Below are 17085 nucleotides of genomic sequence, written 5' to 3'. Positions count from 1 at the left end.
GGTTTGGACTTTGGACTAATAATATCACATAATTTCAAGTGTAGATAGTTCGGTCATTCAATCATATCAAATAAACGGACAATTCATAATGCAAAACAGTTAACAACGTGGCTTGCCGAATAGGGGTATAGGCCAATTATGTCTCATCATTCGGTAGAGCCCTAGAGGTGTATATACGGGGGAAAACAATAATAAAATAAAAACGGATGGTTGGTCATTCAATCATATTAAATAAACGGAGGTTCATTCTATGGTCCCAAATTACCACGTGGTTTGCCAATTAGGGGTCCAAACTAATAGTATTGTATCATTTTCAATGGAGGTGTATACACAAAGGAAGTGCACCAATCAACAACAAATTCTTCGTAGGGGTTAGTCTGACCGTGTATTTGATTTGTGCGGAATTATATAATAAATTTCTTAATTTGATGGTCATATGATTCTTGATTTAGTTAACATTTTGCAAAATTTCAGAAATAATTATATAATAAATTTCCAAATCTGACGGGCGGACGATGATCAAATTAGACAATTAGTTAATATTTTGTAAAACACTAAAATGTCAAAGATACGTTATATAATTATTTCTTAACAGGACGGTCAGATGACTTTCAATTTAGCCATTTAGGTAACATTTTGCAAAACGTCAGAAATACACTATATAATAATTTCTCAATTTAACAGTCAGACAATTTTCGATTTAGTTACCTTTTTTGCAAAATGTCAAAGATACGCTATATAATAATTTCTCAATTCGACCGCCACACGACTTTCAATTTAGTTAACCTTTTACAAAATGTCAAAGATACGATATACAATAATTTCTCAATCTAACGGTCATACAACTTTCATTTCAGTTAACTTTTCGTAAAATTTCAAACACACACTTTGTACTATATAATAATTTCTCAATCTAACGATCACACAATTCTGTATTTAGTTAACTTTTTTTTCAAAAACTTCAAAGACAATACACAACACACACGATTCCGATCACGAAATTACTTTTCAATTCCAACTAAAACAAAACGTTTATCCTACGTAGAAAGAAACAATACAACTAGAAGTTCTGGACGCCGGCGAAATTCCAAATCCCTTCTCTGCCCCTGGTTGCCCGGTTGGTGTAGGGTGTCAAAATTCAAAAGCGTCCCCGGTATTCCAGACCCATCTAATCACGCGCCACGTGTCCTCCCCACCACCCATCTCTTTCAATTTTAAAAAACCAACACTCCCCTTGACCAAGAGTCAAATCCCCTCTCCGCTCAGATCAGACGGACCCAATTTTTTCTCAAAAATCCCAACCCTTTTATCTCACCGGAGGCGCCAAAAATCCATCAGACAAAAAAAAAAGAAAAAAAAAAAGCCGATACGAATCGAAACCAGAGAGAGAGAGAGAGAGAGAGAGCTGGAGCTAGAGCTTCAGAGGAAGCTTTATGCTGGACTACCAGATTAGCAAAACCATGGAGCTCCAGAACACTGTGAAAGAAGCCCTAAACGCACTCTACCACCACCCCGACGACGGCGTTCGGATGCAAGCCGATCGCTTTCTACAGGACTTTCAGCGAACCCTAGACGCCTGGCAGGTATGTAGATTTGGATTCTCCCTTGAGTTTTCGTGAGGTTTTGTGTGGTGAATGGAGTTTATCGGAGTTCGGTTTCGATTTTGATCGATTTTCGGTTCGGCGCAGCGTGCGTTGGAATTGGATTAGGTTTATTTTCAGTGTTTATGTGAGAAGGAGGTGTATTTTTGTGAGGAAATTTTGAAATTCGGAAAGAAATCGGTGAATTTTGATGGTTTTGAGTTTAGGACTTGAGGAATTTACAGGCGCAAGCTTTGTGTTTATTGTAGAGTTTCGGATTTTCGGTTTAGTTTCTGGAGAATAGGATGGGTTTTCTTGTTACCTGTGTTGTTTGTATTACATTTTGCTCCCTCTAAGTTGCGTTATCTGTCACTGTAGTTTTCGTTTTAGAAGCTCTAATGTGCTGGTTTTCTATATCAGGTTGCTGATAACTTGCTTCATGACGCGACCAGCAATCGAGAAACTTTGATATTTTGCTCCCAGACCCTTAGAAGCAAGGTAATTCTCTTTCGCTATTGGTGATTACTTTTTTCGTATGTTGCTAGAGATGTTTGAGATTCGATGTTGGAGATTTCTGAACCTTTTTTAGGTTGTGATGGCTGCTTTGGTTTTTGATTGTTAGTGCATTTTGTATCTTTTCCAGGTACAACGAGATTTTGAAGAACTACCTTCTGAAGCTTTTCGCCCATTGCGCGATTCCTTAAATGTGAGTGAGCATTCATCATCAAATTTCTTACATTGCAGAATTAATTTTGATATGTTGAGTTGCTTAGTTTCTAGGTATACATTTAGTGGGTTCCATATTACTTGATGAACTTCTCAAAGTGTAAAATGATGGTTTGATGGAAAGAGAGTATGAAGCCCTCCTAAATAAGAGAAAAGGGATCCCAAGGAAGTTTAGACTTCATCTTGATTCCCATGAATAGTGATTTAGGTTCTCCTCTCGTAGGATTCTTGCAGATTTAACATAGCTGTTTGTCACTGATAGTGGTTCACCTTATGTTTTTATCTAGCTTACTGATCTTGTCATGTACTTTTTTTGTTTGCTTATTGTCTTCTCATAGTGTCATAAATTTGACAGTTTCTTGTTCATGGATGTTTTAAATGCAGAACTTATTGAGAGAGTTCCATAAGGGTCCCCCTAAAGTCAGAACTCAGGTATTATCCAGGAGCTACATTGACATTCATTCATTAAATACTTTTATAATTCTAAGTGCCAAAAGGATATTATTCTCAATTGCATGCCTTTGTAGATTAGCATTGCTGTTGCTGCTTTAGCTGTACACGTTCCTGCTGAAGATTGGGGAGATGGTGGTATAGTGAACTGGCTTCGGGATCAGATGAATTCGCATCCAGAATATATACCTGGATTTTTAGAGTTACTAACAGTTTTGCCTGAGGTATGTATGTTTTTATGAGTGTGTATATATATATACACATGTAGTTATTTTACTTTTAAAATTTTGCACTGTAGTTGGCAACTGTTTGCAATAATGTTAATGTCTTGGTCCATCTAAAATGTTGAAGATACTTCATAAAAGTTAAGTAATGCCACATGGTAGTTATTTGTTGGTCTGCAGACTGAAAAGGTTGTCATAGTGGTTTTGAGTTTGGTTACACTTTGGCTTGGGGATGTACCTGATGAACTACTCCTTACTAAAAAGATAGAACCCTAGAATGAACTTAACATATATGAGCCGGCTTGAATTGAGAACACAATATGATTGCTTAATAATCGTTATTCAGAGAAACGTTCTGTAGTTTAAGACTGTGATTAGAAATGAACCCTGGGTGCTTCTAGTTGCAGCCATCAAAACCCCAACATACCCTCTCTCAAAGTTCTCATACTTTCCCATTTTATCGTATTTTTGATTTTATTTTTTAACATTAAAATGCGCCATGAGTAGAGCTTTCCTTTATTAGTTGGGAAGTGTAGATGCAAGGGGTATGGCGGAGGAACAGAGCAGACTAAATCTTTTCTTTCAGTAGAAAAAAAAAGTAGAATAATAACAGTAAAATGAGGGTTGGCTGTAGCTGCAACATCATAAATACTCACCCAAAAAAAAAAAAAAAGAAAGAAAGAAAGCAGAAGAAAAGACGCGTCCCATTTTGATAATGTTGCTGGGAAAAAGTTATTACTACTGGTATATTTAACTAGGAGATGACTTTAGAAATAATGCATGTCATTTTTGAGACTTATCGTTTTCTTTCTTATGCTATCTGAGTGGTTTAGTAATTTGTTCTTGGGTCTTTTTATTTAACTGAGAGGATTTTTCATTTATTCCAAACATTGTCACTCTGTTATTAGTGGTCTCATATATCTCCCAAATAATGTATCACATAATTGTATGCTCATGCCTACTTTTTCACCGTGTTTCTGAGTTTTCTATATGTCCTTACAATCAGGAAGTATTCAACTACAAGATAGCAGCTCGCCCAGAAAGACGTCGCCAATTTGAGAAAGAGCTTACTTCTCAAATGGAGGTTGCTCTTAACATCTTGACAGCTTGTTTGAATATCAATGAGCTCAAGGAGCAGGTAGTAAATTTGTTTGTGAATGTGTGTATATCATTTTCTGATCTTTGAAATGTACTACGTTTTGCTTTTGGATAATAGTGTGTTTTATTTTTTCCTATTCTTTTTCCCTTTATCTTTAGCTTATTGGTTTCTCAGGTTCTTGAGGCATTTGCTTCTTGGCTTCGGCTGAAGCATGGGTATGAACTCTCTCTCTCTCTCTCTCTCTGTTATGCTTGTCTACATCTATATATGTATTTATTCATAAACTTCAAATTCACTTTGGGCGTATACTTGAGACTTGAGAGTAGGCATTTCTTTAACAATGTTGGTTTCCTGTACCCGTCTAGAGTATTTGTAATGTGCCAACCAAGATGAATTTTTAGGATTCAATATTTGTTGTGAGAAATGACACCAAACATGGTGCAATTTGGAGGTTGGGTCTTTTCCTGACAAAATCCGCATGCTAGGGTCTTACTGCTGTATCAAAAGGATTTCTATGTGATCTACTGTGTGAAGTTTTATCATGGAGTCTGAAATTTGTACGAGGGCCTTGAACCTGTGAATCAACTATATGTGGACTCTATATCAGATTTGTCTATTTGGGTTTGGGGTTTAGCATGCGGAAGACACTGTATAAACATGTTGGCATGCTTTTGATATCAAAATTGAGCATGAAACTCAACAATTTTTCTAGCCAAATTTGTTGTGTAAGATATGGGTATGCGGCTACAACACTTGTCATATCAATGTGATATGTTCTTCTAGGTACTAATTTTTGTATAGTTAGTGGATATTTATATCTTAGTCGCAGTTTACATTTTGTGTGATTGTCTGACCGATATATTTTAGTTCTTACTTGAGGATTTAGGGGAGAAAGAATTAAAAATTCATGGTATTTGGTTAGAATTGTATTGATTTCTCCCTGTTTCTGTCCTTTTTTTTTTTTTTTCCCACAAATGAATTAATAGAAATTCTTGGTTTTTTACTTATGTTTGTTTCAGGATCCCTGGATCTTTGCTTGCATCTCACCCATTGGTGCTCACAGCTCTCTCGAGCTTGAATTCTGAACTCCTTTCAGAGGCAGCTGTAAATGGTAAAGCAACTTGGATAAGCTGATTTTTTTAGGGAACTGTATTAACTCTCTATGCTTTCAGTTTATTTTAATTTATGGTTTCAGAACTGCAATGCGGCAACCAGAAACATTGCTTTCTGGTTTGTCATCTAATATTGCTTTTCTGTTCAGCCTTTGTGTTTGGAAATAAAATGCATTTACTTATATTAAGTTCTGCCTTTGCCTAGTTTGACATGGTTTTGAGCTGAATATGTTGTTTCCCACTTTTCTTCTTTTCTGTTGCAGTTATTTCTGAGTTGATACACTATACGACATCTAGAGAATCTGGTGGTGTGCAAGTTCAAATGCCTTTAATTCAAGTCATTGTTCCCCAAGTGATGAATCTCAAGGCACAACTTAGAGATTCTTCCAAGGTATTGCATACAGAATTCTACAAATTTTCTTTTTTAGGGAGTGGGATGTAATTTATAGCTTATTGGATAAGAATCATCAATTGTTAGCTGCTTACCATGAAGACAATGCCCTACAATATTTATTAAGACATGTTCAGCATCATTTGCTCTGGATTTTACCCCTAAAGTTATCTTGTATTAGAATCATGTTTCAAATTCTCATTTGAGTTGGTCAATATGTTGAGTTGTTTTAGGTACTTGTTAGTTAGCATGTGTTCTGTTCAACCTGCTAATGTTTCAGAGTGACTTGCCAAACTAATTTAAACATTAGTTTCTTGTTTTTAATTTTATTGCAGTAGAGATGGAGATTAATAAAGTTTCTCATATGATTTATCACAGTAGAGGATGGATGATACATAAAGTCTTGAAATCTTTTTTCATACTGCTGAACTCGATAAAAAGTGATCTCTACTTTAAGAGAAAATTTGATAAACAGTGTGCCTTAACATTATAATTGCTTGCAAAAGAACATTTGATTCATGGTTTTTTATTCTTTTCTTGATCATTTTTATTATTTTCTTTAAGGATGAAGAAGATGTGAAGGCTATTGCTCGATTATTTGCTGACATGGGGGATTCATACGTCGACCTGATTGCAACTGGTATAAATATTACTCATCTACCAAACACCCCTCCCAGAAAGTGTTGAATGCCTTTCGCCTCTTATGAGTTATCATTAGAAGGCAGAGTTGATAATGAATTCATGATTCTATTTGTGCCATTGAATATTTCAAACTGTGATATATTCCTTTCTGGTTATAATATGTTCAGGTTCTGATGAATCAAAATTGATTGTACAAGCATTATTGGAAGTTGCTGCACACCCGGAATATTATATAGCTTCCATGACATTCAATTTTTGGCATAGTCTTCAGGTGACCTTGACAAGAAGGTGAATCATTCTGGAACTGTGCAATCATTTGGTTAGGCCTTTAGATAAAATAGTAATGGTTCTAATCTTATTTTTCAATATTGAAGTAATGTATCTAATATTATTTTCCAGGGATTCTTATATCTCGTTGGTTAATGAATCCACCATTGAATCTGAGAAAAATAGAAGGCTGCATATATTCCGCCCTGCTTACGAGTCGCTCGTGTCCTTAGTAAGTGATTCTGCTTCCAATTAATGGTTTACCTGGATTCATAGATATATTCCTGTATTACTTTATTCGCATCAATCTTCTGAGAAGACTTTAATCTTATTTCCAGGGAGTCTTATACTTTGTTGGGCAATGGATCTATATTCATCCATTTTGTCACATAATTAAACAGTTCTAACTGGTTTAGGAAATAATTGATTCATTCATTTATAAAGTAAATTGACAGATTAAACATCAATAGTGGGAGAAGCAATGAAATACCAGATTACATCTCTCTTTCGATATTCTTGTATCTTTCTCTAGAAGAACATTCTATTGTACTCAACTTCAGAGACTGAAATTTGTGTACAGGTTAGCTTCCGAATTCAATATCCTCGAGATTATCAAGACCTGTCATATGAGGACCTTAAGGAGTTCAAGCAGACTAGATATGGTAATACCTCGTTGTTTGCTTTGGTGTATGTCTTTCATTTATAATAGACTAAAATCTCTCCGGCAAGTTGCAAATTTTAAATAAGTAGGTGTAGTTGCCTATTCTTCTTGATGAGACCTGGGATGTAGCATGTCTTCTTGTCTAACTGAACTTGTATTGTTGCCAGCTGTTGCGGATGTCTTAATTGACGCAGCATCAGTTTTAGGAGGCGATGCCGCACTGAGAATTCTTTACATGAAACTTGATGAGGTGTGTCAATTTTACTGAGCTATAATAACGCTTACTATTATGGGGAAATTCTAAATAAGAAACTAATTTGCTTGGAACATACAATTAGTTCTTTGCGCCTTTTAAATTTAAGTTCTTGTTTATTGTGAAGTTCATTAATATTAGTTTAATTTTTCTTCCTTTTTGACATGTTTATCCGCGAAATGGGACTATTGAAATCCTATTCACCTCTAATGAACTTAGTGTCAAAAAGTAATTAAAAAATTTCAAGGGTTGTCTGAAATTAAGGAGTGATATTTTGCTGTTCTGGGAATTTCAAAGATGTACTGCGTGATTTCGAGGATTGTTTAGCATTCTTCTGATGTACTCTTGGTTTTAGATATATGAGATACTTTTGTCATCGTGTTGAATAGTTAGTTTTTTCCAATTATTTAAGGCCGCAGCCTGCTGTCAGAATGAAGAAAGTGAATGGCGCCCAGCAGAAGCTGCTTTATTTGGCATCCGGGCTATATCAAATTATGTATCAGTAGTTGAAGCTGAAGTAATGCCTAAGGTATGATGTCATTTAAATTTCTCCTGTACCTTTCCTTAGGTATGATAGTGTTACCCTTGTTTTGGTTAGAGTCTTCATGGAAAATTTAATGCTGTCCTTTGATGCTCTATATTAAAAATTCTTACTGATAGAGCTCCCACATGATTTTACCTGCAGTACATGCATAAGCTATTCTCTACTGATTTTCAAGATTATGTGGCATATGCATCTTGTACATCTTTTCACTGATGCTGTAGTAACATTTTGTGGTTAATGTGAAAATTGAATCATATATTATCTTATGTGTCGTGATGCTGTGAATATATCTTATTGGAGGATGTTTTGAGATGATCTGTTAGCATAAAGCTCTTATAGTTTTTTATTTATTATTATTATTATTATTATTATTATTATTATTATTTTTAATTTATTTTTATATTGGTTTGTTTGAATGAACAGGTCATGGGCAGACTTCTAAAACTACCTCAGCATCCCCAACTACTTCAGACAGGTGCTCTATTCTTCAATAGAACTGATTTATCTTTTACTGCTCTCTCCCACCCGTGTTAAGATGATAGAGTTGTTAAGTAGAGTGGAGGAATTTGCTACCTGTTTACTCAAAAATGACGTTTGTCAAATAAAATTTATGCTCTTTCTTTAATTTCTACATCCTATCATGTGTAGTAATATGTTATACTTAAGGCATGTTTCCTTGTTGAGTTTTGCAGTGTGCTTAACAATAGGAGCTTATTCAAAATGGCTTGATGCGGCATCTGGTGGACTCTCCATACTGCCTTCAGTTATAGATGTTCTCATGAGTGGCCTTGCTAAATCTGAAGACTCTGCAGCAGCTGCAGCTTTGGCATTTCGGCAGATCTGTGATGGTACAATTTTTTTTTTCAGTTACTGCAATATCTTCCACTTTGCTTTATTCCTTGGTGGGCTACAAGAAAATACTTGTTATGCTTTCAAAATCATTATTGTTGTTCTTATTTCTATTTACCATTGTGCAAAGATTTGAGGGATAAGGATAATACTTGTTTGGCTTTCAGACTCATTGTGTAAATCACCTTTTTTTCTTTCTGCAAATCCTTGGGAATCTTGTGTCTGGCTCTGTATCGATTACATTGACTATTTGCTTGTCCCTGTCCCTCTCTAAATGTAGATTGCCGGTTAAAGCTCTGTGGATGTTTGGAAGGCCTTTTCCATATATATCACAGGGCAGTGAATGGTGAAGGTACTTTGAAAGTTTGTGCTGAGGATTCATTGCATCTAGTCGAAGCCTTAAGGTAAAGTGTTGCTGCAAAATTTTTGAAAAGTGCATTGCTTGATGAATCTGGTTTAGCATTATCCAGTTAATCTGAACTTCTGTTGAACTCTTTTCCGCAGCAAGGTTATTAGTGAACTTCCCCCAGACCAAGCTAAGAGGGCGCTGGAGGCCTTGTGTTTGCCAGTCGTTAGTCCTTTACAGGTGAGTTTTGTTTTCAGAAGAAAGTATAGTCACAAATCCTTTGTGAATGTGGATACTGAACTAATGCTATGAACAACCAGGAAGTTCTTAGCCAAGCGCCAGAGATGCTAAATAACAGGCCTGCTCGTGATTTCACAGTTCATATTGATCGGTTTGGGTACATCTTTAGGTGTGATCAATACCTTCTTGCTACGCCTGTTGGTTTATTTATTTGAGCAATTATTTATTTTATCATTTGAAATGTTCTAAACATGGAAGATTATCAATTCCAGATATGTAACCCATGCAGAAGCTGTGGCAGATGCAATCCAGAGGCTTTGGCCCATTTTCAAAGCCATCTTTGATCTGTAAGTATTCTCACATTGCTTATTGCGGCGACAAAGTTCCTATCTTATATTCTGATCCCAACCTCCTATTAGTGTTCTGAACTAATATTTTGATTGGTTCTGGTGTAGTCGTGCTTGGGACATGCGGACAATGGAGTCTATTTGCCGAGCTTGCAAATACGCTGTGAGTTAACTGATCTCGTTTCTAAATTCAACTGAGAGAACATGCCATTTTTTTTTCTCTTTTATCATATTTTCTACTTTCATTCATTCATTTTTTTTTTTTGGTTACTCGTGCTCTTTAGGTGAGAACTTCTGGAAGGTGCATGGGAACGACAATTGGAGAAATGCTAGAGAAGATTCAAGAATTATATAAACAGCATCACCAACCATGCTTCCTTTATCTCTCTAGTGAAGTTATAAAGGTACATTATTCTCACAAAAGAAATTGATAGTGTTTCTATGGTTTCTTTTCTTTTTATTTTATTGTCTACTAATTGAGCATTTGATTCATGTGTCGTAGATATTTGGCTCAGACCCGTCATGTGCTGATTATTTGAAAAATTTGATTGAATCACTCTTTCAGCACACAACACGTATTCTCACGAGCATTCAAGTAAGGTTACATTCAGATATAGCTTTCTTTCTTTCAAGTATAATGGGTTGGCTAGTTGACTTACATACAAGTATTGCAGGAATTTACTTCCAGACCAGATATAGCAGATGATTGCTTTCTGCTCGCATCGAGATGCATCCGTTATTGTGCACACTTGTTTATTCCTTCTGCAGCATTTCCAGCATTAGTAGATTGCTCATTGATTGGCATTACAGTTCAACACAGGTAGAATCTCTTTTTCTATCCATCTGTATTATCTGGTGTGAGTGGTGTCTGTTAAAATATTTTAGCTAAGAATGATAGCATGAGCACTTATTTCAGAACTTTTAATGCTGCCCCATTAGCTTCAGAAAATTACCCCGCAATAACAGAAGCATCGTTTCATTTACATAAAGATTGAATGAATAGTACTTTGAAAATTCCATGGAATTGTAGGCAATCTTTGTGCGTTTGATATCAAGTACAGGCACCTGGGTTTTAGTTTCTGTACTTCTCTTCTTGGCAGGGAGGCGTCAAATTCAATATTGACCTTCTTATCAGATATCTTTGATCATGCAAACTCTACCGAGGGGGCAAAATACTTACCCATCAGGGATGCTGTAATTATTCCTCGAGGATCCCGCATGACAAGAGTTTTGATTGCTGCATTAACAGGAGCAATTCCAAGCTCTCGCCTAGAAAATGTAGTTTGTAATCCTTACTCATATTTTCAAACCCTTTCCTATGTGCTAACATTAACCATCATGGACATCTACGAGTTGTGTTTGGAATTTGATTAGCTCTGCATCAATGACAGGTAACTTACACACTGCTATCACTATCTCGAACATACGGAGCACAGTCGGTGGAGTGGGCCAGGGAGAGTGTTTCATTAATTCCTTTGACGGCTGTGAGAGAGGTTGAGCGTGCAAGATTCTTGCAAGCATTGTCAGATGCTGCAGCTGGGGTTAATGTCAATGCCCTTTCAGTTCCACTCGAGGAGCTATCAGATGTTTGCCGGCGTAACCGTACAGTCATGGAGATCGTTCAAGGAGCTTTGAGGCCTGCATGAATTGAACATAGCAGCTGTATCATAATTGAGAGAGGAATGTGTCATCATAGAGGGGCCATTTTGCTTAGGCCTCCCCCTGTGGGTAAAATGAGTTTATCTGTGCGTGAATTTGTTTTCATATTTTTGTGCATTTACTTTGATTCTCCACTTTTTAAGGAGAATCAATGCCCTTTACAAAAGGGTGGGAGGGACAGAAGAATCGTGGTATCTGTATTTGAGTGGTTTCCTTGGCGTTGTCATTTTTGGGGTTAAGATGACATGGTATAGAGCTGTAGATTAATACAAGGAAAGAAAAGGTAGGCATTCTTTAGGAGAGAGTATTCCATCCTTTCATGTTATTGAAATATTGGAAGCTGTGGATAGTGGGTTTAGTTAGTGGTTGTACAAATTGATTACTGAAAGCGTTATCAATTTGATTCTTATATTGTAATAGAAATATTTCGGTTGGTTTCGTGGTGCCATTTTGAATACCTATATTTTCGAAATTGCATCAGTTTTCTCGAAGATCATGAGTGATGTTCACATGGCGTGTGGTATTTGAGTATTTGCATACGTTATTGGCAGCAGAAATTTGGTGATCAGTGAGCGTCGGCTCAAAACTCATTAGCTGATCCGTTAAACTTTTGGGCGTCAATAGTCTGTTCACCAAATTTTAATTTTAATATGAGAAGTGTGGTAATTAAGACTCATGAATCTCGAAATGTAATATTAGGAGCCACATTTGAAGTGAAAACCGTTTGGAATTCAGGTTTTAGTTAGGCACTTGTGAAGCATGGAAAACCAATGAAAATTTGCTTACTCTAAAGAACTAAATGGCATGTTTGAAATCATTTTGAGATTTTTTGGAAGGCAAGGGAGAAAGGTTATTGTCTCAAATAAACGAATTGCTTAGTTATTTGATCCACGAAAGTGATGGTTGTCAACTAAAACAAAATTTAAAGACATCATTGAAAAACACAAATGATAGTTTTCTTTTCATAACACAGCCATCTTCAAAATCTCTTCCTTGCAAAATCGAATTGCTAATTTTATGGCATAAGATCATAAACAATTTACTTCCTGTGAAAGAAGGCTTATCAGATTCAAATATACAATGCCAATTTACTACAACTTGATCTTCTTATTTCATCAAATGTGATCAACGTCAATTCCACAACGATTCAATTATATAGTTCTGAAATTGATGAAACTTTACTAAATACAAGCAAACCAATAAACTACAAATTGGAAAAAAAAAAAAAGGTGAAGCCACACGGTCTTAAAACAACAATCACACACATCATTTAAGTTATGCCATAAATGAAAAATGTCTTATTTCAAACTCCAACATTATGAGTTCAGGACCCAAACAAATGCAGTACAGTACTTGCACAGCAACACTGCTAATTCATTCTGAATCACCTCCGGTGGCCGCATGCTCTTTTTACAACTCCTCAAATCCACACCTTGATTATATCACCTAACAGAAACGAAATAAGATGTTAAGAATGGAGAAGTTTATGAAATATGGACTCTGTTCTAAATCAGATGAGAGTAATTAGTTGAAATTTGGATTCCCAATCTTTTGGTCAGAGTAGACGAGAGTAGTAAAGTAAGAATACAAGATGCTCAATCAAATGCAGTTAAAGCGAGAAATCATTGTTTTTTTCGACCACGTATACTTCATTGTACTAAAAAAATTCAGCATATATGAGAGATTAAATCAAGAAATTGACGGATAGAATGTATTAAATCTAAGACAAATAATAAAGAGCTTATGGGATAAGAAGTGCAAACAATTTATGAAAAGCATCACAGTAGTGGAACAAGTAATTTGTTTCCTAATCATCGATATTATCCGCACCTCGTCATCGAGTTTAATCTTTTGGACATGTTTGATCTTGGACCAATCCTCTCCTGTTTCCCTTTTGCATCTTTTTCTCAATTCAGGACACCCGCGAATGGCCAATTCTCTCAAGGCAGTGAGGCAATGCATCCCTTGCGGCAAAGCAGACAATTTGGGGCATTCCCTAATCAACAGTTGCTCCAGCAAGGTGAGATTTTGTAACCACTCTGGAAGTGCCGTGAGATTATCACACTCTCCGATCGCCATGTTCTGTAAAGTGTCTGCAGACTCTTGAAGCCAATTGGGCAAAGCCTCCAAATCTGAACTACCTTTGATAATTAATGATCGAAGACCTTTGATGCCTTCTCCCGACCTCATTAACTCAAGCTTCTTACAATCAACGATCCCCAAAGTATGGAATGCAGTCAAGTTCTTCATGTTAGGTGGCATGGACTCCAGATTTTCACTGTCACCAATCCACAGTTGACGAAGGTTAGTGAGGTATTGGATCTCTTCTCCCAGAGATTTCAGATTCGCACAATTCTCAATGATCAAGGATTGAAGTAAGGTGAGGCGTCTAAATACTCCTTTCGGAAAATACATCTGCTGTGTAGTTATATTCAAATATCTGAGATTGATCAGGTTCCCTATGCCTTTGGGTAACTCCTCAAGTGCCTCACAACCAGCAAGGCTTAAGAACTGCAAATTCAAGAGCTTGCAAATGGAACTGGGAAGCTGTTTTATCTTCTCATTAAAATCCAGGTTGAGATATCTTAAATGAATCAAGTTACCAATGGAACATGGTAGCTCCTCAAGAGTAGAACGACGCACATCTAGCGCACGCAGATACTTGAATCTCAAGATGCATGTCTTTAGAAAATATTGATTGGAGATCCCAGCTTCACTATCTACATTTAGAATGGTCCGCAGTTTCTCCGACTGGAGAATGAATGCCGGGACTCCTGCCACATCCCCAGACAAGTCTTTTTCCGATATTGACACGTGTCGGACTTTTTCAAAAGCACTAGAGGGACGGAAATTAATTGTGGAGCAATCTACCCGTGCCACTGATATTGCCAAGTCATGCACTAAATCATGGATTTTGAACTGCACACTTGTCTTAAAATCAAATTCAAGTTGAAACAAAGACTTGGAACAAAACTGCCTAACGTAGTCCAGGCCCATCTCGTCAAAATCTTCATTTTCTCTTGAGGACTTGAGGAAGCCTTGTGCCATCCATAATTGGACAATTTCAAGACTTACAAATTCATAATCCTTGGGGTAAAGTGAACAAAAGGCAAAACAGGGTTTCAAGTGAGATGGCAGTGCATTGTAACTCAATTTTAGTGCAGCCATAATATTGTCATTTTCGAGCAAACTCCATATTTCATTATCTCTTACATGTAACCACCGACGTTGCTCCTTTTCCGAGTGAAGTAAACTCCCTAGAGTAGCTAGTGCTAAGGGAACCCCTCCACACTTCTTCACAATGTCTTCTCCAATTTTTATCAAGTGTTGATAGTGTGACTCCTCTCCTTTGTTAAATGCATTGTTTTTAAATAAAGTCATGGAATCCTCCTGAGAAAGACCTTCTAACTGATGCTTATGTATAGGGTGCACAAGTGAAGCTACTGATTCATTACGTGTTGTTACGATGATTTTACTCCCTTTGGCTCCAACATGTAACACAGTTTTTAACTCACTCCATTTTTGATGTGTAACTCCCACCGACTCTTTATCCCATACATCGTCCAACACTAACAAAAACTTTTTATCTTTCAAAATACCCTGCAACCCCTTTTTCATAAGATCTAAACTTTCAACAGCACATTCTTGTTTAGTTGCAGCAATAATGCCACGAACTAATGTATGGATATCAAAGTTTTCTGAGACGCATACCCACATTCTAATATCAAATTTCTTCTCCACCGCAGTATCATTATACACTGATTTAGCGAGTGTGGTTTTTCCCAACCCTGCTAACCCAAAGATGGAAATGACTGAAACATCATCGACACTGGAGGAAAGGGTGTCATCAAAGCGAAGGATAATTTTTTCCTTATCATCATCTCTTCCAACAACATGACCTTCCAGTAAAGAGTCTGTCTCCCTTTTATTAACATGTGCCCTTTGGGGCTCACCACAATCATCAACTAGTTCAACAACTTGAATGAGAGAAAGCTTTGTCTTTTCAGCATCAATCTCATCTAGTCTTTCTCTAATCTCTTTGATTTTATGACCCATTTTAAAGTTAAACACGACTGGATTCCAACGGGAGAAGAATTGGTGTACCTTTGCTTTGACACTCCGGTGGTCGTTGGTGAGCACTTCGAGTCGGAGCTTTCGGAACTCAAATTCGTCGAGTACATCCTCAGCATCGTTGCAAACATCTTTGAGGTTTCCTAGCCAATGAGTGATGAGGGGGTTCTGCATTTGCTTCCTCTCTGCATCTTGGAGTACAAGTTTGATGGCTGACAAGGTCTTATTGAGCTTCTTAAGCTCAAGTTGGGCACCCGAAGCCAAGCAAACTTCTTGGGCAGCATAGGAGGCTAGCCTAACCAAGACTGTCTCAGCAATGCCAGAGGCAAACTCCATGGTGATTGGAAGGAAGAAAGAGAGTTATTTCGAAGGATCAAGGAAATAGAATTGTGTTTATGGGTCAAGAGTAAAGGCATGCGTTATCTGGTGCTATAAACCACTCTATTGTGAATATGGCATTGTATAGAAACTTCGCTTGCAGTGCTCAAGCATAACAGCAGTTTCTTCCTTCAATTATTGAAAAAGAGACGGATAGAGGGAGAGAGAGAGAGAGACAATAATTGCGTAAAACAGCGAAAAGAAGGAAAAAGACGCGCACTAATCGAGTGGTTGACAATAATTTGAGGAAAACGGTGAAAAGAAGATAATAATTGCGCGATTGCTGCTGTACTCATCAAATGAAAGTGTTAAAAGTTAACATCTTGAGTGCTTGACAACTGGTGATCTGTTATAATCATAGTCTCGGGGTCATATTCAGGCATATAATATATTATCATTATCCTCAACTTGCCCCTATTTAAAGTCATTCATCTGACATTGAATTAACTATTCGATGACAACAACCATTAACAACTTCGATCATATGAGTCAACTTACATGTTTAATTCAGCTGACCCACAACCGGTCTCAACGTTTTTTTTTTTTTTTCCAATTCTACATGTTTAATCATTATAGTCATTTTTCAACTACAAGTTTTGTGTGTTTTTGTGTCAGGGCAAAGGATGTGTTCTTTGTTGCTATAAACCACTGTACTGTGAATGTGCATTTTATAGAAATTTGAAACCAATGCTTAAGCTTAATAATAGGGAAGAAAGTCAGAGACTGGGGATGTGAACACCTTATTTTTGACTATAATCTCGAGCAACTAAACTCCTATTATTTTACTGAAGCCAACCACCGCTGGAAAATGATAATGATATATATCATTTTATGTATTCTCGTTTTGAGTTGGACATCTAAGTTGACTTATTGTACAGAAGCATCTCCTTGTGATGTCTTTCTCTAATTAATCTCCTTTTGTCGACTTGTAATGTGCATGCATGTGCCTATGAATTTTCCACGGATTGGACTATGTTTCCATGACCATTTGGAGAGTCTACACACACACACTACATATTCAAATGAACCGGTTCCAGTTATCTTAAAATTAATTTTCATTATTTCTTAGGCCTCTGATTATTCTCCAGATAGATATTGATTAATGCATTTTTTTTTTAATAATTGAATCCATGTTTGAACTAGGTAGTTGAAGCTTTATCATGATCCTTGGATGCAACTGGTGGATGAAATTCCAATTTAGGTGCAAGAAAAACCCTTTCAAATATCCATTTTTTCCCACTTGATG

At 36.7% G+C, this 17085-nt stretch overlaps 2 protein-coding genes across 2 annotated transcripts; one reads left to right on the top strand and one right to left on the bottom strand.

Annotated features, from left to right (window-relative positions):
• Window positions 1-1266: 1266 nt before the first annotated feature.
• LOC112177117 (transportin MOS14) lies at window positions 1267-11838 on the top strand. Its single transcript, XM_024315324.2, has 27 exons — window positions 1267-1583; window positions 2001-2078; window positions 2224-2286; window positions 2691-2738; window positions 2834-2980; window positions 3987-4118; window positions 4254-4294; window positions 5099-5190; window positions 5455-5582; window positions 6147-6222; window positions 6392-6512; window positions 6624-6723; window positions 7072-7153; window positions 7320-7402; window positions 7818-7934; window positions 8373-8424; window positions 8642-8797; window positions 9079-9202; window positions 9303-9384; window positions 9465-9553; window positions 9657-9731; window positions 9840-9894; window positions 10016-10135; window positions 10234-10326; window positions 10406-10551; window positions 10832-11009; window positions 11123-11838. The coding sequence occupies exons 1-27, from the start codon at window positions 1434-1436 to the stop codon at window positions 11375-11377; spliced, it is 2883 nt and encodes a 960-aa protein (XP_024171092.1). The 5' UTR covers window positions 1267-1433; the 3' UTR covers window positions 11378-11838.
• A 639-nt stretch (window positions 11839-12477) lies between these two features.
• On the bottom strand, window positions 12478-16029 carry LOC112177222 (putative disease resistance protein RGA4). The gene is made up of 2 exons (XM_024315488.2): window positions 13221-16029; window positions 12478-12836 (listed from the first exon to the last, which is right to left on the bottom strand). Exons 1-2 carry the CDS (start codon window positions 15795-15797, stop codon window positions 12828-12830), a joined length of 2586 nt encoding a protein of 861 aa, XP_024171256.1. The 5' UTR covers window positions 15798-16029; the 3' UTR covers window positions 12478-12827.
• Between the last annotated feature and the right edge of the window lie 1056 nt (window positions 16030-17085).

Source organism: Rosa chinensis, chromosome 7 (genome assembly GCF_002994745.2).
Source record: "Rosa chinensis cultivar Old Blush chromosome 7, RchiOBHm-V2, whole genome shotgun sequence".
Classification (NCBI taxonomy): Eukaryota; Viridiplantae; Streptophyta; class Magnoliopsida; order Rosales; family Rosaceae; genus Rosa; species Rosa chinensis.
The sequence above is the reverse complement of the archived record's forward strand: the minus strand, read 5'-3'. Positions and strand labels throughout refer to the sequence as shown.